General features: G+C 64.2%; 2 protein-coding genes across 3 annotated transcripts in view; both read right to left on the minus strand.

Annotated features, from left to right (window-relative positions):
• Positions 1–21870, minus strand: part of RANGAP1 (Ran GTPase activating protein 1) — a 32138-nt gene that overhangs the window by 6051 nt on the left and 4217 nt on the right. Inside the window, exons 3-16 of one of the 2 annotated variants that reach the window (XM_056137556.1) lie at positions 19300–19427; positions 19160–19219; positions 17891–18070; positions 15869–16003; positions 14645–14803; positions 14075–14188; positions 13806–13905; positions 13645–13729; positions 12954–13137; positions 11943–12062; positions 11503–11605; positions 10835–10923; positions 10612–10733; positions 9833–9906 (exon numbers count right to left, since the gene is read on the minus strand). In XM_056137556.1, coding sequence (XP_055993531.1) covers positions 9837–9906; positions 10612–10733; positions 10835–10923; positions 11503–11605; positions 11943–12062; positions 12954–13137; positions 13645–13729; positions 13806–13905; positions 14075–14188; positions 14645–14803; positions 15869–16003; positions 17891–18070; positions 19160–19219; positions 19300–19427 — 1649 coding nt within the window. In that variant the 3' untranslated portion in view covers positions 9833–9836. Of the gene's footprint in view, positions 1–9493; positions 9907–10611; positions 10734–10834; positions 10924–11502; positions 11606–11942; positions 12063–12953; positions 13138–13644; positions 13730–13805; positions 13906–14074; positions 14189–14644; positions 14804–15868; positions 16004–17890; positions 18071–19159; positions 19220–19299; positions 19428–21870 lie in introns of those variants that run through there. The other variant, XM_056137555.1, reaches the window with a different exon arrangement.
• On the minus strand, positions 223–6987 carry CHADL (chondroadherin like). The gene is made up of 6 exons (XM_056137476.1): positions 6980–6987; positions 5460–5628; positions 2186–3886; positions 1742–1908; positions 359–521; positions 223–240 (listed from the first exon to the last, which is right to left on the minus strand). The coding sequence occupies exons 1-6, from the start codon at positions 6985–6987 to the stop codon at positions 223–225; spliced, it is 2226 nt and encodes a 741-aa protein (XP_055993451.1).

Raw genomic sequence — 21870 nt, forward strand, 5'->3', positions numbered from 1 at the left:
GTCCGGGGGTGGAACCCAGGCCCTTCCCCAAAGTGCAGCTCTGCAGGACAGACCGGCAGGTCAGGTGCCAGGAGCCCAGAGTGGGGCCCACCCTGTGGTGTCAGCCACACCCCCACTTCTGTTCCCGCTGTCCTGGGGGGAGCTGGGCCTGAACTCCGACGGGGACGGCCACCAGTGGTCAGAGCTGCCATGTCCTGTCCTGAGACAATCAGTGTCATTCCGTCAAACTCGCCGGGTGCCCTGAAGGAGGAAGCGGTGGGGGACACCAGTGAGCCGAGGCTCCTCTGAGACCCCGGGGCCCCAAGAGCAGTCACATCCCACCCCCAGGGCTCAGGGACCTGCCCCTTTCCCGACTTGCCCCGTGGCCAGCCTGGTCCACTCCCTGCCGTCTTCCCTCCTCGTGGGCAGCCCAGCCTGGGCAGGCTTCGAAGACAGCAGCTGCGGCGGCCACCCTCTGGCCACGGGCTCGCGATGGGGCCGCACAGGTGGCGCCCACCTCTAGGTTCAGCCCCGCGAGCCACCTGAGGAGCGAGGTCGGGGACCGTGAGCCAGGGCGGCCATTGGAAGGGACCCTCAGCCACTCTAAGCCGCCACAGATGGACGAGGCCAGGCAAAATGACCAGGACGTGCTCACGGGGGTACCGGGGATGGAACCCAGGGCTCATGCCTGCGCCTTCCCCTGAACCATCTCCCCACCTGTGGATTTGCAAATGTGATGTGACTTTGGGGTGGGGACACCTGGTGGTGCTCAGGGGACCATATGTGGTGCCAGGGATCGAACCTGAGTTGGTAGCAAAGTAAACGCCCTCCCTGCTGTACTCTCTCCAGTTCTAAGATGTGATTTTTTTTCTTTTTGGGGCACACCCGGCAATGCTCAGAGGTTACTCCTGACGATGCTCGGGGGACCATCTGGGGTGTCGGGGATGGAACCCGGGTCAGCCGCATGGCAGATGCCCTCCCTGCTGTCCTGTTGCCTGGCCCCTGCGATGTGATTCTTAATTATCCACCTGAGAGGCCACATGACCAACAGCACAGGCTGGTAGGTTGGTTTTGGGGCATGTGTGTGGGGGGCAGTTTACTAAGTAGTTCTCAGCTAACGCGGCCCAGGACACACTGTCCCTCAGACCTGTGCAGGCCTCGGGGGCCACAGCATGTTTGGAGGGCCGGGGCCAGCAGGACACATGCCTCACGGGCGCGACCTGAGGTGAACCGGGTCAACTCTGGGGCCCGCATCCTGGTGTGCGTGTTTCTGCACGAGGTCCATGCTCACAGGCGCACAGAGTCGAGTTCCCTTCCTGGTCTCTTTCCTGATCCCTTCTCTTGCTTTAGGTTTTCAGTTTGTTTTGTAGCTTTTTGGGTCACGCCTGCTGATGCACAGTTTACTCCTGGCTCTGCACTCAGGAATTACTCCTAGTGGCGCTCAGGGCACCATATGAGATGATGGGAATCGAACCCGGATTGGCCGTGTGCAAGGCAAATGCCTGAACTATCTCTCCAGCCCCGGTTTCTGGTTTGAGGGGGCTCTGGGGATGGAACCCAGACCTCTGCACCCCCAGTGGACTCCTGACGTGCTGTGTGGCTGCAGTGTCCAGGCTGGGAGGCCACGCCCCCTCGGCGGCTGCGGGAATCCAGGCTCTGAGAAGCACACGTGGCCCGCCAGGAAGCTCCTCTCCCCCATCGGCCTTCCAGGACAGGGGAGGCCCCAAGAGGTGGGGGTAGGTGGGGGTGGGGGGGTGCTCACCGGTGCAGCGGGAGCAGCTGGCAGTCACAGTGGAACGGGTTGCCGCTGAGGTCGAGGAGCCCCAGCTGGCCGAGAGCCCGCAGGGCGGGCAAGACCCGCAGCCGGTTCTCCTGCAGGTGCAGGCTCTGCAGCCGCGGCCCCAGCCCCGAGAAGGCCTCGGGGGCCACCTGCGGGGAGACGCCGCCAGGGGTGAGCTCGGGCCCGCCCACCCCGCGCCGCTCCCCGCTCGCTTATGCCGCCCCCCGCCCGTCCTGGCCCAGCCTCTGGGGGCTCCGCCGGCTCTCAGAGTGCCCAGGGGGTATCCTGAGACCCCACATCCCTCCCGTCCTCCTTCCCGCCAGTGCCGCGGGTTCGGCCGGTCTCTCTGCGGCTCCCGAGCTCTCAGCGGGCCCCGGGGCTGGTTCATCTCGGGGTATCTCCCAGCTGCACCCCGCGGGTGCGCACCTGCTCCAGGCCGCTGCTGTTGAGGAAGAGGCGCTGCAGCGACTGGCCCAGGGGCCGGAAGGCGGCGGCGGGCAGGGCGCCGAGCGGGTTCCCCGACAGCTGCAGCTCCAGCAGCGCGGGCAGCCCCTCCCAGGCCCCGGGCGGCAGCTCCCGCAGCCGGTTCCGGTCCAGGTGCAGCGTCTCCAGCTCGGGCGCGGGGCCCAGCGCCCCGGGGGGCAGGCGCGCCAGGCGGTTGCCGCTCAGGTAGAGCCAGCGCAAGGCCGGGGCGCCCGCCAGGTCCCCCGGCTCCAGGCGCGCCACGGCGTTGTCCTGCAGGTGCAGGGAGATGAGGCCGGGCAGCGCGCGCAGGGCGGCCGCGGGCACCTGCAGGAGGCGGTTGCGCTCCAGGTGCAGGTAGGCCAGGCGGGGCGCCCCGGCGAGGGCGGCGGCGCTCAGGCCCGCGAGCCGGTTGTCCGACAGGTAGAGGTAGAGGAGGCGGCCCAGGCCGGCCAGGGCGCCCGCGCGCAGCTCGGCGATGGCGCAGTGCTGCAGGTGCAGTGACACCAGGCGGCCCAGGCCGGCGAAGGCGGCGCGGGGCACGGCGGGGAAGTGGTTCCGCCGCAGGTCCAGGAGCTCCGTGTCGTCGGGGAAGCCGCGGGGCACGGCGCGCAGCCCGCGGCCGTCGCAGCTGCCGTGCGGGGCGTCGCGGGAGCAGGCGCAGGCGCTCGGGCAGGGCCGGGCCGCGCCGTCCGTCTCGGCGGGCCCGCGGGGCCGCGGCGAGGCCCGTTGCTGCTGCTGCTCCTCCTCCTCCTCCCCCTCCCCCGCGTCGCCCGGGCAGCGCAGGTCCGAGGGCCGCAGGGCGTCCAGGGCCTCGCCCCGCAGGCGCCGCGGCCCCGCACACGCGGCGCCGTCCGAGCGCACGCGCGTCCGCGCCAGCCAGCGCGCGAACGGCCGCGCCCCGCAGCCGCACCACAGCGGGTTCCCGAGCAGCCGGAGGCGCCGCAGCGCGCGCGGGCCCTGCAGCGGCGGCAGCGTGGCCAGCTGGTTGCCCCGCAGGTCCACGCGCTGCAGGCGCGGGCAGCGCGCGAAGGCCCGCGGGCCCAGGGCCTGCAGGGCGCCGTGGTCCAGCGCCAGCTCCCGCAGGCCGGGCAGCGCCAGCCCGTCCTCCTCGCCCGCCGCGGTGAACGGGTTGTGGCCCAGCTCCAGGAGGGCCAGGCCGCGGGCCTGCGACACGGCCAGCCCGGGCAGGGCCTGCAGCTCGTTGTGCTGGAGGCTGAGGCGGCGCAGGGCGGGCAGGCCGGCCAGGGCCTCGGGCGCCAGCACGCTGAGCGCGTTGCGCTCCAGCCGTAGCCAGCGCGCGCGCAGCAGCCCCTGGAAGGCCAGCGGCGGCAGGTAGACCAGGGCGTTGCGGGCCAGGTTCAGCGTGACCAGCGCGCCCAGGGCCCCGAACGCCCCCGGCCGCAGCTCCTCCAGCGCGTTGCCCTCCAGCTCCAGCCGCCGCAGGGCGCCCAGCCCGTCCAGCGCCTCCTGGGGCAGCGCGCGGAGCCGGTTGGCCGCCAGGTTCAGCAGGAGCAGCCGGCCCAGGCCCCGGAAGGCGCCCTCGGCCACTCGCTCCACCTGGCAGTGCCGCAGGTCCAGATGCGTCAGGTAGGGCAGGGCCTGGAAGGCGGCCGGCGGGATGGCCCGCAGCACGTTGCCCTGGAGATCCAGCCGCTGGGTCAGCTGAGGGGCAGGGGGAGACGCCCCTCAGAAGCTGCCGCCCCCCGCCAGCCCGTCTGGAAGGGTATTCTTTTGGGGGGCAGTGCTTAGGGTGACTCCTGGCTCTGCACCCAAGGGTCACTCCTGGAGGTGCTCGGACCCGATGGGATGCTGGAGTTCAAAGTCGGGTCCACCGCGTGCAAGGCAAACGCCCTCCCCGCTGTACTATGGATCTGCCCCCTGGAAGGTTCTTCTATCCCGTTCTCTCCCTCATTCTTTTTGGTTTGGTTTGGAGTCACACCTGGTGATGCTCAGGGGTTCCTCCTGGCTCTGCACTCAGGAATCAACTCCTGGTGGTGCTCAGAGAACCAAATGGGATGCCGAGAGTCGAACCCAGGTCAGCCATATGCAAGGTAGGCGCCTTACCCCTATCACTATACTATCACTCCGGCCCCTCACCCTCATTCTCATCCTGCCCGGACACCTCCTCCAGGATGCTGCCTTCCCCACCTACTTGGGCATCCCTGGCTCAGACACGTTTGTGGGGTGGGGTTTGGGGGTTGGGTCACGCCTGACAGTGCTCAGAGGAGCAGTGCCAGCAGCAAACCAAGCTTGCTTTGAGCCTGTGCAGAGCCCCTTCCCTCCGTGGGACCTCAGATGCACTCTGCATCTGATCCTTCCTGGGAGACCACACCTGATCCCGGAGTTCCCCAATTCTTTGTCTCTATTTTCATTTCACTAGATTTTTTTTTCATTTCGGGGTTACACATAGCAGTGTTCTAGGGCTTACTCCTACCTCTGAGCTCAGGGACTACTCCACTAATGACCGGGCTCCGGGCACCTGATGGGGTGCCAGGGATTGAACCCAGGTGGGCAGCGTGCAAGGCCAGCACTGTCCTCACTGCGCGGTCTCTCCAGCCACAGACAGTGAGTCCATTGCATTCCTGCTGGTGGGTGTTTGTCCGGGGACAACACTTGGTGGTCCTCAGGGCTGACTCCTGCTTGTGCTCAGGGCTGACTCCTGACAAGGCTCAGGGGACTGAATCCTGATCAGCCGCATGTAAGACAAGTGCCCTACCTGCTCTCTCTCTCTCTGTGTATGTGTGTGTGTGTGTGTGTGTGTGTGTGTGTATGTGTCCCTTTTTTGGGTCACACCCAGCGATGCTCAGGGGTTACTCCTAGCTCTGCGCTCAGAAATTACTCCTGGCAGTGCTCGGGGGATCATATGGGATGCCGGGGATTGAACCTGGGTCAGCAGCGTGCAAGACAAATGCCCTCCCCGCTGTGCTATTGCTCCGGCCTCCTCCTGGGGATGGTTATTATCCGTATTTTACAGGTGCAAAAACTGAAGCTCAGAGAGACATGATTTTTTTTTTTTGTGGGGCCACACCTGGCGGTGTTCAGGGGTTACTCCTGGCTCTGCACTCAGCAATTACTCCTGACGGTGCTCAGAGGACCATAAGGGATCTGGGGACCAAAACTGGGTCGGCCCCTGAAAGGCAAGTGCCCTACCCAACTGTACCGTCCAGCCCCTCAGAGGGACGTGATTTGCACAGTGTCCCGGCCCAGCTCCTCTCCCGCCCTTGCCCCCACTCACCTCAGAAATGGCATCTGGCACCTCCGTGAGGTTCTGGTGGCGGCAGGCCACATACCGCTTGGAGTTGTCACAGATGCAGGCCTGTGGGCAGCGCTGGGCGGCAGCTTGCCAGGCTGGCCCCAGGAACAGCAGCAGCAGCAGCACCAAGAAGCGGGCAGAGCTCTGGCGCCTGGAGAGGGAGAAAGGGCCGGGGGAATGTCACGGCACTCACCCTCTCCCCCCGGCCAAGGGGCTGTGTCCGCGCGTACACGCCAGCCTGATCCTGGTGCTGGCCCATCTCAGATGTCGCTGCCGTGTCACTGCCTCGGCCCTTGGTGTTCAAGCAGGAACAGCGGCATCACACACAGGGGCCTCTGCAGGCTTTTCTCTCCCTCAGCAAATTCCAAATCATGGCTTCGTTGTTGGTGTGTGTGTCAGGGGTGGGGGGTGGCACATGGCAGTGCTGAATGGTTACTCCTGGTTCTGTGCCCCTGTCAGTGCTCAGGCCACCTGGGCCATTGTATGTAAGGTGTGTGCTCAGCCTGACACCCCCGCCCGCCTTCCGCATCGTGGAACTGTGTGTCCCGTCCAGTCTCGTCACTGTGTCATTTGAGAGATAGTACGGCAGGTAGGGCATCTGCCTTCCTGTCGCCAACCTGGGTTCAATCCCCGGCACCCCAGAGGTGCCCACCGGAGTGATCCCGGAGCACAGTCGGGTTTGGCCCCCAAATATTTTCTGCTTTGTCTAGCCTCCTGGAACCCCAGTGTGACATTCTAGCCTGTGCAGGGACTGGGGACACGCATCGGGGGCGTGGTGCCTTTCAGGGCCCGGATACACTTGCTTGGGCCTGAGCTGGAGCTCCCGCCAGCCTGGCTGACACGAGGCTGGTCCCCGGGTCCGTGTGCCTGGGCTGTGGGGTGGCCCCCGGTCTGGGTGGACAAGCAGGACCTGCTGTGGGCAGCAGGAAGGTGCGAGGTGGACTTGGGGGATTGAGGCACTGTGGGTCTCTCATAGTGGGTCAGAATTGGGGTGACGGGAGCCCCATTTCTCATGGCCCCCTGCCCTCTGCCCCCCAGGCTGTGCATCCGCCAGCCTGTCCACCTGACCTCACCTGTCTATCCTCTGCTGCCGCCTGGGCTCCCTCAGTCTCCCAGTTGGGCTCTGCACCCACAACCTGAGAACTTTCCAGAACTTTGATGAACCCTAACCCCCCCCCCCCAGCCCACTATCTGGGAACCCTCCGGCATCTCCCCAGCTGGGCCCACTCCAAGCAGGGCACTCCACTCCCAAGTCCCCAGCTCTTCCGGGTCCTAGTCAGTCCCCTTGAGGCCCCCCATGGTCTGCCCAGGCCTCCTGAGCTACTGCGGGTTGCGGTGAAGGGGACGCCATTGGACAGACCCCCGAGAGAAGCATCCAGCCTGCCCCCACAGAGCCCATCCCACCCCCACTTTGAGGCCCAGGGACGAGGAGGGGCTTCCCTGCTCCCACTCAAGCCTCCCGACGCCCCTCCCCATCGCAGCCCCCAGGCCCAAAGACTCACCCCTCCATGCTGCCCGAACCCCTCGTCCAGCCTGGAGGCGCAGCCGCGTCCCTGCCTGCAGCCCCGACTGCCTGGCGAGCCCCGAGCCCCGGGCTGAATGGCAGCATTGTGGGGCTCTGGGCGCGGCCACCGGAGCCTGTGTGGGGGGAAGGGGGGCCGGGAGGTGGGAGCCGGGCTGAGTTACAGGCTTCCGGCACAGGTCTGGGGAGCTCAGCGGGCCGCCAGGAAGGAAGGGCAGTGAGGTTCCTCTTGGTGCTGCCCAGCGCCGGCCCCCTCACTACCTGGGGGACCTGCCTCACCAGCCCTTTTCCCACTAAAAAACAGTCGCACCGAGCTGGGCACTGGCATGTAGTAGGTGCTCAAGGAACTGCAGGGAGGAGCAATGACACTTGGCCCATCCCCTGACACCCCAGATGGTCCCAAGCTTTGCGAGAATCCTCCCTGGACAGACAGCAGGCCCTGAGCAGTGCTGGCAAAGGCAGGCCTCCTGCCCGTGCACCAGGCTGCAATGGTGCAAGACAGGGTGAGGGCAGCACCAAGTACGATTCCCCGAAGCCCACCAGGAGTGATCCCTGAGCAGAGCCAGGGTTAAGTTCTGAGTGCTGCAAGCCACACTCCGCAAACATTTGCTCCTCAAACAGCATCATACTGCCGGCTGCCCAATGCCGTGTGTCTGTGTGTGTTGAAATGGAAGCCAAGTACCCAGTGCTGTCTGTGTGTCGGTCCCATCCTGGCCTGGGAGCTGAGCTGTTTTTCATCTTCTGTTCTAGAACTGCACCAACTTGTACATCAATCTTGGACATTGGGGTTGCCATGATTATAAGATTTTGTAATTGCAAACTGTGGTAGGGGGCCAGGGAGATAGTACAGTGGGTAGGGCATTTGCCTTACATGCAGCTGATCCAAGTTTAATCCCTAGCACCCCATCTGATGACCAAGCACAGCTGGCAGTGCTCAGGAGTCAGCCCTGAGAACTGCCAGGTGTGCCCCCAAATAAGTCAATAGTGTAACAGCTTATCTTTCAGGGGCGCTTGTAAAAATTTTTTAAAACCACTTTTGGCGCAATCCAAAGAGAACGATTTGTACACGCAGCAGCCCAGTGTCCAGAGAATAAATGTGGACACGAGCAGCTCTTGGTGTTTCGAAAATTGCTACTATCTAGTTTTGTGGCACAGGAAAGAAATGACTGACTCCATTGCTCTAATGAAAGAGAAATGAAAAAAAGAAACAAAACGAGGGCTGGAGACACTGTAGGCGGCACGGCCCTGGTCTAGGCCACAGGCAGTTCCTGTTTGATCCCAGCCATGGCAGGACCACAGAGCACGGCGGGGCCTTCCGGGGCTGCTGACCCTGTGAGCCTGTGCTCGGCCCGGTTCTCTTGGGTGCTGCTTTGCGTGGGCCCCGCCCAGCTGTGCTCCGGTGCTCAGAGCTGAGCCAGAGTTCGTATCGCCCGTGCTCTCTCCAGCCGCATCAACCTGAGACACAGGCAGCACATGAAACTCTGCACTCAAGCCTCCTCGCCCTCCCAGGCTCTAAGGGGTGACGTGTGTAGCCACCACCAGCACCCTCCGTTTCCAGGACTTTTTCATTATCCCAAATGGGCTCAGGGGCACTTGCCTTGCATAAGCCGACCTGGGTTCAATCTCTGGCACCACATACGGTTCCCCACAGCCTAGCGCACAGAGCCGGAAGCCCCAAGTGCTGCTGGGAGTGGCCCCCAACAATAAAGAAAACCTTAAAACCACCAAACGGCCATGAGTCCCATCCTGCACACCACCCCTCCTCCCCCCACTCCAGAGAGCACCTCCCAGGGGGCTCCCTGGCGCCAGTCACCCCCACTGCTGAATTTCTCCTCATGGGCGCCTGCCCCGCTGGGAACCCTTTTATATATATATATTTTTTTGCTTTTTGGGTCACACCCGGCAATGCACAGGGGTTACTCCTGACTCTGCACTCAGGAGTTACTCCTGGCGGTGCTCAGGGATATGGGGTGCTCAGGGATATGGGATGCTGGGAATCGAACCCGGGTCGGCTGCGTGCAAGGCAAATGCCCTACCCGCTGTGCTATCTCTCCAGCCCCTGCATTTTATCCATTTAAAGCAGGGGACTGGGGAGCTGCTAGGGATGTTTTTTGGGGGAGGAGGGAGGGGAGTTTTGGGCAATACCCAGCAACACTCAGAAATTACTCCGATGCTTGGGGGACTATATGGGATGCCAGGATTGAACTCAGGCCAGCTGTGCGCGAGGCATGCGCCCTCCCCTCCCTGCTGTACTGTCGCTCCGGCCCCCTTCAAGGTTTTTGCCCTGTCTGTGGGTTCGGCTCTGACATCTGCGGTGGCTCTCAGCTCTTCGGGGCCTGTGGTGTCCACCCAGGCCCAGGGCGCTGCGGGAGGAGAGGCCGTGGCCGGGTCACTGCCGCCACACACAACTTTATTGGGGACGCCCGGGCACAGCCCGGCACGGCACGGGGGAAGGCGGGGGCTGTCACCCACCCACCCACCCCAGAGAAGCAGCTCCGGCATGAGTGGAGCCAGCTCTAGGCCTGGCCAGGGGCCACCAGCCTTGGCTCATCCCACCCAGCCAAGTGCAGCCTGGGCTGCTCATCACAGGCCAGATACGGGCCAGCGGGCCGAGTCCTGACAGCAGAGTTCAATGGCACAGTGGCCCGGGCTGCCCTGGCCAGCATCCTTCCCAGCGGTGACAGCGCCACTCGGACCCAGAGCCAGAAGCAGCCACCACAGGCACACGCCCCACACTCCCTCGGGGCAGCCGCTGCGCCCGGCTGAGCCCTCTGTGCTGGGCCAGCCTGTCCCCGAGTCCTTCCCCGAGGGTCGCTCCAGGCCAGGCCGTGCCGGGGCTACACCTTGTAGAGCGTCTGCAGCAGGTTGTGGCGGGCGAAGGAGCAGGATTCCAGGGCGCCGTTGGGCCTGCGGGAAGAACGGCTGGTGTCCCGGGAGGGTCCCTAGGTTCTTGCCCTGTCTGTGGGTTCGGCTCTGACATCCGCGGTGGCTCTCGGCTCTGCGGGGCCTGTCATGTCCACCCAGGCCCTGGGCACCGCGGGAGGAGAGGCCGTGGCCGGCTCACATATGACTTTATTGGGAGGGTCTCTGCAGCCCGGGGCGGGCACAGCGTGGTGCCCACACACCTGCTACCTGGCTGTCTCCCAGACAGGTGCCGATTACGGCACGGTGTCCCTGAAAGGCCACTCAGTCCTCACCGGAGAGGGCCACAGCGGGCAGCTAGGGGTGGGGGAGGTTCTGCGGGCCCACACCCAGCCTGGGGGGAACTGGGGACCCAGAGGTGGGCAGGAGACACAGGAACCCTTTGCCCTTTGTTGGGGACCCTGGCCAGCCCGGGACAGTCCCAGCCCCTGCTGAGGTGGGGGGCGGGGCTGTCTCATAGGCTCTGACCCCCCTGGGGGCTTAGCCCCAACCACACACCATGCCCGAGGGCAGCCCCCCACCCCCCACAGCTGCTGGGCAGATGTTGGATCTAGGGCAGAAGCAGCCCCGGCCTGACGGCAGTGACCACCAGGGTCCAGGGGGGCGGCCCAGGTGTCCGGGCACTTGGGGCTCTTGTCCTTTCTGGAAAATGGGCACTGGGGGACGTCCTGCCTTGCACTGGCCACTCACTTGGTGATGAAGGCCAGCAGCAGCGGGGCCAGCGCCTTGGGGAAATAGTCCTGCTGCACGACGTGGGTGAGCGCCATCAGAGGCCCCGACAGGTTGGCAATGACGTTGACCTTGTCTTCACTCTGAAAGGGGGCGCGGAGTGGCGGGGCTGAGCCTCCAGTTGGCCCCGGAAGACAGAGGCTGCGTGGGCAGACGCCACCCCCTTCCCCGGGCCCCCCCATACCTTGAGCAGACCCATGTGGATGAGTAGCCGGGTGACGAAGACGTTGGCGTTGAAGGAGGACGAGCCGAAGGCCTTCCGCATCAGGGCGTCTGCGAGGCACGAGGGGGCTCAGCCGCGCCTGGGCCCCCGTCGGCTCCCACGCCCAGGGCCCGGTCCCGCCCCCATCAGGGGTGGACACAGGAGGGAGGACGAGGACACAGGTGCCAGACCGCGGGGACAGGCAGCACCAGGGAAGGGCTTGACCTACCAGTGCTCAACACCTCAGTGTGTGTGTGTGTGTGTGTGTGTGTGTGTGTGTGTGTGTGTGTGTGTGTCTGGGGGCCAGCCATCTAGATGGTGTCTATGTAGGGGTGTCTTCGGGGTGGTGGGCCTGCACGGTCCGCCCTGGGCCCTTATTCCTGCTTGGGGACCAGACTTCAGGCAAATTGTCGCCATACAAGCCCATGGGCTGGGTCTCGGGGACAGGCCGCCTCGGCAGGTGCTGCAGGGGGCCCAGTGGAACGTACTACACCTCGAGGACAGACGGACACAGACCTAGCTCAGCCCCCTCCAGGCCGTGAGCTGCCCAACAGCCATCCAGGCCTGAACACACCGCAGCAGAGACCAGGGTGCCCGGCTGGACGACCGTCCCGTCCCGTCCAGCTGGCGTGTCACCCGGCTTGCCTTACCCACAGCGTCCTGCACGGCCGTCCTCACTGTGGCTTCGTCCCTGAACACAGAGGACACCTTCAGGAAGGTACACACCACCTTCTCCGGGTCGGATGTGTCAGTCTGGGGACACGGGGACAACAGTCAGTCACCAGTCACCCCTCGGCACGAGAAGGGCCCCACGCAGGCCTGGCCCACAGCGGACGGAGCTGCAGGCCGCAGAGACGCGGGGAGGCACCCCAGGCACCATCTTGGGGTGTGGCCCCCAAACAAAAACACCAGAACCCAGAGGGGCTGGAGACCTGGTGTGGGGGTCTCAGGGCGAGAGTCCCGGGTCCCACCTTCGGCATGGCTGGGGGTGACCCCCAAAGACACCAATCTCAACATCAGTAAAGAAATACAAGCACCAGCCTGGTGACCCCTCTTCCCGCCCGCTAGCTGGACATGACACCCACGATACCTGCTGGGTGATGAGCGCCGAGCTCTTGGGTCCCAGGCGCAGCAGCTTCTCGGGTGACGGGAAGGCCAAGAAGGCGGAGATGTCGGCGGGCGGTGGGGAGCCCAGCACCGGGGCAGCTTCCTGCGGGGCACAGTGTGGAGCTATGGCCAGTGGCCAGCAGGGGGCAGCAATGGGGCACAAGTAGCTCTCCCCACCCCCACCGGGCCTGCCTCAGGCTCCCTGCCTGCCCTCAGTTCTCCTGAAGCTCGATCCGGGACACAGTGAAGGTGCCCAGAGGGCCCCATGTGTCATGCCCAGCCCTGGGGCTGTCCTGGTACATCACCAGGGTCATGAAGACAAAAAAATTCTCATTTATGCTTATCTAGAAAAATTTCTTTTGGCTTTTTGGGTCACACCTGGCGATGCACAGGGATTCCTCCTGGCTTTGCACTCAGGAATCACTCCTGGCGGTGCTCAGGGGACCATATGGGATGCCGGGGATTGAACCCGGGTTGGCTGCGTGCAAGGCAAAAGCCCTCCCCGCTGTGCTATCGCTCTGGTCCCTTATTTGAATGCTTTTTCTTTTCTTTTTTTGGGCCACACCTCAGTGCTCAGAGCTTACTCCTGGCAGAGTTTGGGGGAACATAGGGGATGCTGGGAATTGAACCCGGGTTGGCCATACGCAAGGCAAGTACCTTGCCAGCTGTCCTATCACTCTGGCCCCTTATCGGGTCCTGTGTGCAGGTGGCACGGTGGCGGCCCTGGGTCGAGACCCTTTAGCAGCAGAGCGCGGACGTTTTCCCCGTGTCCCTCAGCTAGGCGTGCACCCATGCGGGCCAAGGTCCTCTCACAGCGGCAGCCTCGCACTGCAGCTGGTGGCCTGGGCTGGAACCCCAGCTCACGCTAGGCTGAGACCTGGTCCCAAGCATTCCCCCCCCCCCCTCGCCCGCCGCGGTGCCTGTGTGGATCCAGACCTTCCACCCCCGTGGAAATGGCTCAGCCTGGGAGGCCTGCCAACGGCCGGGCACTCACCCCAACGGTGGGGTCCAGAATGTTCCTGGAGGGCGTGCTCTTTTGCTCTCCTTGTCTTTGCTGCGGTGCCTCTTCCTCATCATCTTCCTCCTCCTCCTCTTCCTCCTCCTCCTCCTCTTCGTCTTCCTCTTCCTCCTCTTCTTCCTCCTCCTCTTCCTCCTCATCATCTTCACCTTCATCGTCACTGCCGAGAGGAGTTGATTGACGTGAACCCTCCTGCTTGGGTGGGGAGGCTCTAGCCCTCCCCTTTGGGCCCCAGCTTGGCACAGGGAGGAGCCCCCTTTCACGGTGGGACACCAAGGGGCCCGTCAGTGCCCCCCAGCCCCCGGGAAAGCCCAGGCAGTGGCCAGAAGAGGAGCCGCCCCCCTGGACCCCACGGGACCCCCCGGGACATGGCATAACGCGCGTCACTGTCGCCCAGGACTGCCGCCAACCACAGCCGCCGAGAAAGCTGAGCCCCAGGCCAGCACAGAGGGAGAGCAGTGGACAGTGGGGACAGGGCTGGCCACAGCATGCCTGCCCCCCTCCTGCGTCAATCTCCCCAGAACAGCCACCCGGAGTCAAGAACAAACCTGACACCATTGGTCCCAGTCGCCCCCGCCCCACCCCCTGCTCCCCATCTCCCCTGACCCCAGATCCCCCCATCTCTCGCCTCTGCTGGCCGCCGGCCGCGCCGCCCGGCGGGTCGTACCTGAGGGTGGCCAGCACGGCGCCCAGGCCGCAGCCCTCCAGCACCTCCTGCAGCCGCTCGCAGCCTTCCTCTCCCAGCATGTTGCCTGCTCACGGGGACGACGCGAGGTCAGCTGGGCCCGGGGCCGGGGGCAGCGCCGGGCAGAGCCGCCTCGCTCTTACCGTTGAGGTCCAGCTTCTCCAGCGCGCCCTTGTCCGCCACGGCCTCGGCCACGGCCAGCGCCGCCTCCTTCTTGATCTCACAGAAGGACAAGTTCAGCTCCTAGGCCGGGAAGGGAGCGGTGGGGGCTGACGGGCGGGCCGGGCCGGCGTTGTCCCGCGGCTGGGCAGAGTCGGGGTCCAGGGCGTGGATGCCCACAGCCCCATCGGGCCTCACCCCGCGAGCGTCACGCCCGGGACCCGCCCCCACCCATCCCCAGCCCTGCGGGCACCTTCAGCTTGGGCAGGCCGCCGCGGACGGCCTCAGCGATGGCCACGGCGCCCCTGGAGCGCACCAGGCAGTCCCCGAAGTTGATCACCTCCACCTGCCGCAGTGTCTTCAGGGTCTGGAAGAGGCAGCGGGGCCGGGGTGAGGCCACAGGCCAAGCCGGCAACTCCCCCTGCCCCCCACTCTGAAGCCCAGGGGACCGGCCACACCTGCTTCCAGGCCCCAGGAGACAGCGGGGCCAGAGGTGCCGCCGGGCCCTCTTGGGGCGCAGACGTGAGCCTGTCCCGGGAACCCGCTCAGGCCACACTTCCCGAGAGCTCCCCAGTACCGAGCATCTCTGGGCTGGGTGCTACACGGAGTAGGGACAGCCATGAGCACGGGCTGAGCCTCCTGTGCCGGCACCCAGGGCAGGGACACCCACAGCCCGGTAGCGCGGCGTCCACACAGCGGCTTCTGGACATGTTTTATGGGCTCGCCCCCAGCCCCTGCTCTGCAACACCCAGTATCCCCTGGGCTCCACCCAATGCTCTGCAACCCCCTCCCTACCCCCCCACTCTGCAGCCCCCAGCCTCACCTTGGCCATGGCCCCCGCACCCTTCTCGGTGAAGGTGTTGTCGTTCAGGTTGATGACCCGCAGCAGAGGGTTAATGGCGAAGGCCTGGGCCAGCGCAGTGACCCCCGGGTGGTTGATCCCGTTCTGGGGCATGTGGACCTCCTCCAGGGTCCCGATGATCTGCGGGGCAGGGTGGAGGGCGCGGGCAGAAGCTCAGGGGCGAGGGGCTTGCAGGTGGGCCCACCCAGCCCCATGGCGCCATGCTCCGCGGCCCTCTCTGAACACAAGGGCGGGAGCCTCCCCTCCCCCGACCACTCCCTTGGGGGTGGGAGGGGAGGAGAGGCCTTCCCTAACCACCTCTTTTTTCCTCAGGTAGAGCCCCTGGCTCCCTCCTCTGAATCACAGTTTCTGGGTTTTTTTCTATTTTATTTTTTGCTTTTTGGGTCACACCCGGCGATGCACAGGGGTTCCTCCTGGCTCTGCACTCAGAAATTACTCCTGGCGGTGCTCAGGGCCAGCCTGGGGCAGATCCCCAGCACCCCAGATGGTCCCCTGAGCACTGCCAGGAGTAACCCCAGGACATTGCCAGGCGTGACCGCCCCTGCCCCACACCTAGCAACCGGATAGGAAAACACCCGTGACTGTTGCTGGTGTCCACACTGCAGGGATTTCTAAAGCTGGTGCGGGCCAGCGGCGACCCTCACCGCCAGCGCTTCCTCAGGACCCAGCAGGGACTTCCCGAACGCTTGGCTGTGTCTCACGCACCCGCTGCCTGCACTGACCCTGTTCTTTTCCTCCTAGCTAGGCCCCGTCCACTCCGGAGGGAGTGGCCAGTGCTGCTGGGGGTCCGCGGGGCAGACAGAAGGCCGGGTCCCCCCTCAGTGACAGCAGGTGTGCTGTCAGGTAAGTGGGGGGGGTGTCCTAACCCCAGGGTGCTAGTCCCACGGGCAGAGTCTCTCATGGTGATAGCTCAGGCCTGCCTGTCTCTCAGGCCAGTCTGAGGACTCCCATCTCTGTGTGCCCGGCCAGGCTAGAGGCATGGCGTCCGAGCCGAGGACTCTGTGACAGGATGGGGATACCACCTTCCCCCCGAGCCTGGCACACGCTGTCCAGCTCCGCCCTGGCAGTCTTCAGTGGCCAGGAGAGGTGTCTGCTCAGCCCGAGGACAGACCAGCGGCTGGGCCTGGCACGTGAGCCCAGAGCTGCCACACGTCCAGGACTGCAGCTCACGGTGCGGCCACTCACCCCAAAAGCTTCCGCCAACGCAGTGGCTCCGTCGTTCTCCAGACGGTTTCTGCCCGCCACGAAGACCTTCAGGGCCAGGGGCTTGCCTTGGGCGCTGGATTTCCGGTAACAGTCAGTCAGGGCTGCAGCCAGGATCTGGGAGGAAGGAGAAGCCCTGGTCTCAGTCCATGCCACCCGCGGGCACAGGGTCAGGGCACACAGACACCCCAAAGTCAACGTGCGCCATTCAAGGGATGTCTCAGCAACGGGCCCCGGCTGCACAACCCGAGCCAGAGAAGCGGGGTCCGGGGGTGGGGTGGGGGTGGCCCCCTCCCTTCCCAGTCAGAAGCCCCCGCAGGCAGAGCCACGGGCCCAGGGGTTCTGTGACTGCCGAGAAGGGGCGGCCTCCGGGCCACCCTCCCAGTGCTCCCCGGCACCCCCAGAGCGGGTCCCAGTTGCTGAATCCCAGTCCCAGCCTCCAGGAGGGCCAGGCGGCCCCTCTGAGGCCAAGTGTGCGACTGCTCAGACCTGCCCGGATGTGGCTGGCGTGGCTGGTGGGAAACGGGGATGAGCCCCACGGGTGAGCACGGTAGAGGTGCACCCCGGCACCTCGCTCAAACCCAAGTCCAGCGCGACCCATAGGAAAGCCAAGCCCAGCCGGGGAATGGGACATGGTCAAAGCCAGTGGGCCAGTGATGGCCAGCACCATCCAGACCCAGATCATGGAGGTGATGCCCGGGCAGGCCGCAGACACATGCCACCACCTGAAGGCACCCAGCACAGCACCACGGGACCCAGATCTTGCTTCGACCCAGCAGGCATCAGCCCAGAGTGGAGCTCGTCCGAGGAAGGCCAGGGCCCCAAGCTCATCTCTGCTCCGACAGTGAGCACCCCCACTCCCAGAACCAGGGATAAGGGGTCCAGAAGCAGCAGAGGGAGCCACCCCTCGTGCTGGGCGTGAGGACCGGGCATCCAGCAAGGCCACCCAAGGCCCCCGGCAACCCCTGCTCCACTCTGATGCACACTCGTGTGGACCACTAATGACTAGTGCCCGGTGAGTGGGGGCAGGAAGGCGCTACAGCTCCTTAGCCCGGCCCCGTCCCCCATCTGGGCCTCTCTTGGCTGGTTCCGGGGTCACAACTGGAGATGCTCAGGGGCTCCCCCAGCAGTGCTCATGCCACACGGGACTTGCACACAAAGCTCGCCAGCCCTTTTGGTGATCCCCCCCCCACCAGCCCACCTGTTGTGGCTCTTGACCCCAGAGGTCTGAGTCCGGGGAAAGCGGCTGGGGGACAGCACAGGGTTGGCACACCCGAGCCCGGCAGGGACACTGGCCCAAGAGCCCACACTACCAGGGTGACCCTACTGGCCTGGTCCCACCAGCTGTGGCTCCCCCAGCACCACAGGGGGGACCCTGAAAGTTCCAGCACCACAGGGCCCAGGGCCAAGAACTGCAGGGGCGTGTGACCCACTGGGGAGCGTCAGAGTACGACACATCTTCCGGAGAAGCTTCGGGTCGAAGCAGACAGGACAGCAGAAGGGCACTGGCCTTGCACAAGCTGACTCGGGTTTGACCCTCTGGCACCACATCCGGTTCCCTGAGCCTCACCAGGAGTGACCCTCAGCCCAGAACCAGGCGTCAGCCCTGAGCGTCACCGGGGGTAGCCCCGAAACCGCAACAAAAACCAGAGAAGCACATCCCAGCACAAATGCAGGGGCCAGCACCAGTGCAGCAACGAAAACCAAAGCGACCGCTCGTCCCCCGGTGGCTAACTTCCCGGCAGTGCTCCTGGCTCTGTGCTCCGGGAACACTGCTGGTGGAGCTCAAGGGACCATCCCACACGCCGCGCGGGGGGAAGGCCCCAGCCTGACGCTCTGCAGCGCCAGCAGGCCGGAGCAGGAGGCCACGGAGCCGTGTTGTCAAGGCAACCCCAGATCTGGGAGGGGGCGCCTGGCAAACCCATCGGGGCCTTTCTCCGGCGCAGAGGGGAACAATGGGTGACCCCGGCAGGAAGGGTGGGGGCGCTGGGATGCCGCACCCACCTTGCCGCCGCCGATGCCCATGCCGCAGTTGTTGAGCTTGAGTTCGTGCAGGGTGAAGCAGGCGGGACTCCTGAGCAGCGCCTCGAAGCCGCGCACGCCGTCGGGCCCAAACGCGTTGTCGCTGAGGTCCAGCTCCACCAGCTGGGCCCCGGCCGTGATGAGGCCCTCCCCGAGCGAGATCTGGGCACAGAGAGAGGAAGCACCCGTCAGGCGCCCAGACACCGCCCGGCACCATCAGGAGCCCAGGTCAGAACTCCCAGCCAAAGGCGCTTCCCGCACCCGGGCCGGGAAGGCTTCTTGTAAGAGGGGGCATCGGAGCTCCATCTGGTTGAGGATCAACTACCCATGAAGAGCCTCCAGCCCCGCTGAAGGCACCCGTCACCCCCAAGGTGGCTGTTAGTCGCCGGGCTGAGGCCAACGCACAGCGCTCTCAGCAGCCCCAGTCGGGAGAGAAAAGAGACTTGGGGAGCAGCCCCAGCACAGCTGGCGCGCCCTGACAGAAAACCTCACCCAGGGGGACCCCATGTCGGGGGTACACCGAGAAGATGCCTGCCTTCCTGCAGCCTGCTGGGCCCTTGGCATGCCAGGTTCTGGGGAGGAGGCCCCTTCCTGTCCCTCCCACACGCACATACATGCACACACAGGCTGGGAGACTGAATCGGAAGAGACAGAAGCGCACATGCGCACACACACACACACACACACACACATACATGCTTGGAGAGAGCCAAAAGCTTGGGAAATGGAGGAGACAGGGAGAGGCGAGCCATGAGACAGACAGACAGACAAGACAGACAGACAGGCAGAGACACACACACACACACACACAGGATGGGAGAGAGTCAAATGCTAGGGAATTGTGACAGGGAGACAGGGAGAAGTGAGCCGTACACACACACACACACGAGAGAGAGAGAGAGAGAGAGAGAGAGAGAGAGAGAGAGAGAAGGGGGAGACGGAAGAGACAGAGAAGCGGGCCATGATGCGAGCCAACCCCGGAGCAGCAGGATCAAAGGGAGGTCGAGGCAGCTGGGCTCCTGCGGCAGGCCCTAGGGAGCAAAGGGTGGTTCACCCGGAGGTGCTCAGGGGTCACTCCCGGCTCTGTGCTCAGGAAGAAACCTGGACTCCTTGTCTCGGCTCTGCCCCAGTCACCCTCTGTTCCCCTTCTCGGGACACAGCGCTGATGCCGTGTGCTGGCTTCCGGCTCAGCATCCTGGTTCCCCCCTCTGGGGGATCGGGGTTGAGGAGCGGGGTGGGCCCTTCCCTTACCAGAGCCGGCGGGATCTCGGAGCGCAGCCTCCCCGTGAACATATCGCTCCAGTGGCAGCGCTGTGGAGGGACGGGAGAGTCAGACACCGTGGGGGCCCCCGTGGGTCACCGGTGTACACGGCAGCTCGGGCAGGTCTTACCTTCAGCTCTGACTTCTTCTCCAAGGCCTTGGCAATGACCTTGGCCGCTTCCACGCCCACCGTGTTGCCCTCCAGACGCAGCGCCTCCAAGCCCTCGAAGTCTTCGATTTCCTTAATCACCTCTTTGGCTGTCGGGACCAAAGGACAAGTGAGCTGACCAATTGCTGGGAGAGGACGGTCACCGCCTGTCTCGTGGCTGCGGTGAGGTCTCCCCCGTGGCACGGGGCAGGCCCTCGGCAGCGGGGGTCGCGCGAAGGCATGCAGGAGAAGCTACGGGGCCAGAGGAAGGGGCTGACTGTGGGTGGGATATACGGACACTCCCAGGAAGGCACCAGGCCAAGCGGGGCCATGGGATGTGACAGTTCCAAGACCTGAGCGCGCAGGGGTGACGGACAGTGCCACGGCTGTCAGGCAGGATGGCACAGGTGTGCTGGGGTTGGAAACGTCACAGGTCAAACAGGAGCTCACCAACCCGATCTGTCATCTGGCTACTCTACTGCTCCTGGGTCATTCCTGGAGGTGCTCAGGGACCATGCGACCCCAGGACTGGAACTGGGGGTCCGCATGCAAGGCCCATGCTCAGGTCATCAGGCTGGCTCTCAGGCCCACTTTACACACACACACACACAGTATCACGGCGACCTTCTCTCTGCCGATCTGCAGCAATGTCTAGATCTAACAGGCCACAAAGAAGGATTCTGCTTTGTTTTGTTTTGTTGGTGTGGAGGGGCAGTGCTCAGGGGCTCCCTGTTCGAGCACTGTGGTCAGGAGTGGCCCCCTCAGGAGCGCCTGTGAGCACCACCATCAACCCCTGCCAAGTACATGCCTGGGCACCACGACCACATGTGCAGCTGTGGGGAGCACAGCCATGTGTGTGTGACTCCTGGTCATGCCGACAAGAGAAGCAGGAGAGGGAAGGGGACAGAACACAGGGTAGGGCCCCCTCGGCCCTGCGCTGACAGCCGGGCACCCCCTTTTCAGTGCCGAAAAAGTCCAACTCTGGGTCACTTGAGTATTTTGGAGAGAAAGGGGACTTGTTCTAAATAAATATGTGCCCCGCCCCTCTCCCGGAGGGGGTTTCAACTGCGGTGAACTCATGGGAACTTCCCTCTCCCCAAAGCCCGTCCCTCAACCCGCACGGAGACTTCCTGGGCCCTCAGAGACCCGCCTTCCTGTCCCCGGCCGGACACCTCAGCTGCCTCTAAGGCGGGGCAGTGTGTTGTCCTGGGATGCGGCACCTGATTTTAGAGGTGGCCAAACTGGGTTCTGATCCCAGAGCTTCTGCTTATCGTTGTGTCCCGAGAGCCTGCGAAGTTGGGGTGAAATCCACCTCAAGGGCTTTTGTGGGGAGAAACCAACTGGCTACTACGGCTGAACAAACCTGGGGCCAAGAGACAGTACAGCCACGGGGCACTTGACCTGCACGTGACCAAGCCAGGTTGGTTCTTTTGGGTCACACCCTGCGACACTCAGAGGGTTACTCCTGGCTGTCCTCAGGAATCACTCCTGGCGGTGTTTGGGGGAACATATGGAATGCCACGGGGATAGAACCTGGGTTGGCTGCCTGCAAGACAAACGCCCTACCTGCTGTGTTATCGCTCCTGGACTCAACACAGGTTTAACTCTAGCACCCCATTGGTTCCAAGCCCAGCCAGGAATGACCCTGAGCAGAGCCAGGAATCAGCCCTGAGCAGCACCAGGAAAGGCCCAACACCCCTCCCCAACCCCTACCCCAGATGCGTGTGCACGCGTGCGCACACACACACACACACACACACACACACACACACACACACACACGCAAAACAAAGATTCAGCAGCTCTGTGAAGATCCCAGCTGATTTACTGTTTATCTGACCTTCGACAAGAGTCCCAAGTTCTTTCCCCTATTTACAAAACAGCAGCGGGCCAGGAAATGTGGCTCAAACCAAGAGCTCCTGCCTGGAAGCGGTGAGGCCCCAGGTGTAAACCCCTAGTACACAGACATGCAAACCAACAACCCTCACCTCTCCCTCCCCAGCCCTCCTTCCATGAGGCAAGGAAAGGAGGTGACACACACAGGGAGGAGCTGACACTGTGGGCCTGGAGGTGAGGAATGCATAGCGCCACGCCTGACAGGCGGCCAGCCAGCTGGCCCGCACCGCGGCAACCCTGCAAGTCAGGGCCAGCCACTCCAACTGTGTTCAACCCTCAGAGCCCTGACAAGTAGGTGCCAGTGGTCAGGGCTGGTCAGTGCCGCTGCACCCTGGCCAGGACTAGGAAGCTCGGGTCCGAGTCCCTCCTGCCCCAGAGCTGGCACATGCCAGGGGCCAGGAGCGGCTCCCTCCAAGGCACTGGATGCCAACACAGCTGTTTCTGGGGGCTGGAGTGATAGCACAGCAGGTAGGGCGTTTGCCTTGCACGCGGCCAACCCAGGTTCAATTCCCAGAATCCCATATAGTCCCCATGAGCACCGCCAGGAGTAACTCCTGAGTGCAGAGCCAGGAGTAACCCCTGTGCATCGCTGGGTGTGACCCAAAAGGAAAAAAAAAAAAAACACAGCTGTTTCTTTTCTCTGGCTTTCTGGATCAC

The sequence above is a fragment of the Sorex fumeus genome, unplaced genomic scaffold (genome assembly GCF_029834395.1).
Source record: "Sorex fumeus unplaced genomic scaffold, SorFum_2.1 ptg000125l, whole genome shotgun sequence".
NCBI lineage: Eukaryota > Metazoa > Chordata > Mammalia > Eulipotyphla > Soricidae > Sorex > Sorex fumeus.

Bases quoted from the DNA above. Each gene is read 5' to 3' on its own strand.
- CHADL (XM_056137476.1), bottom strand. The intron at 1,909-2,185 runs GTGCGCACCCGC...GTCTCCCCGCAG, and splicing joins ACAGCAGCGGCCTGGAGCAG to GTGGCCCCCGAGGCCTTCTC. The intron at 522-1,741 runs GTGAGCACCCCC...CTCGCTCCTCAG, and splicing joins CAGCTGCTCCCGCTGCACCG to GTGGCTCGCGGGGCTGAACC.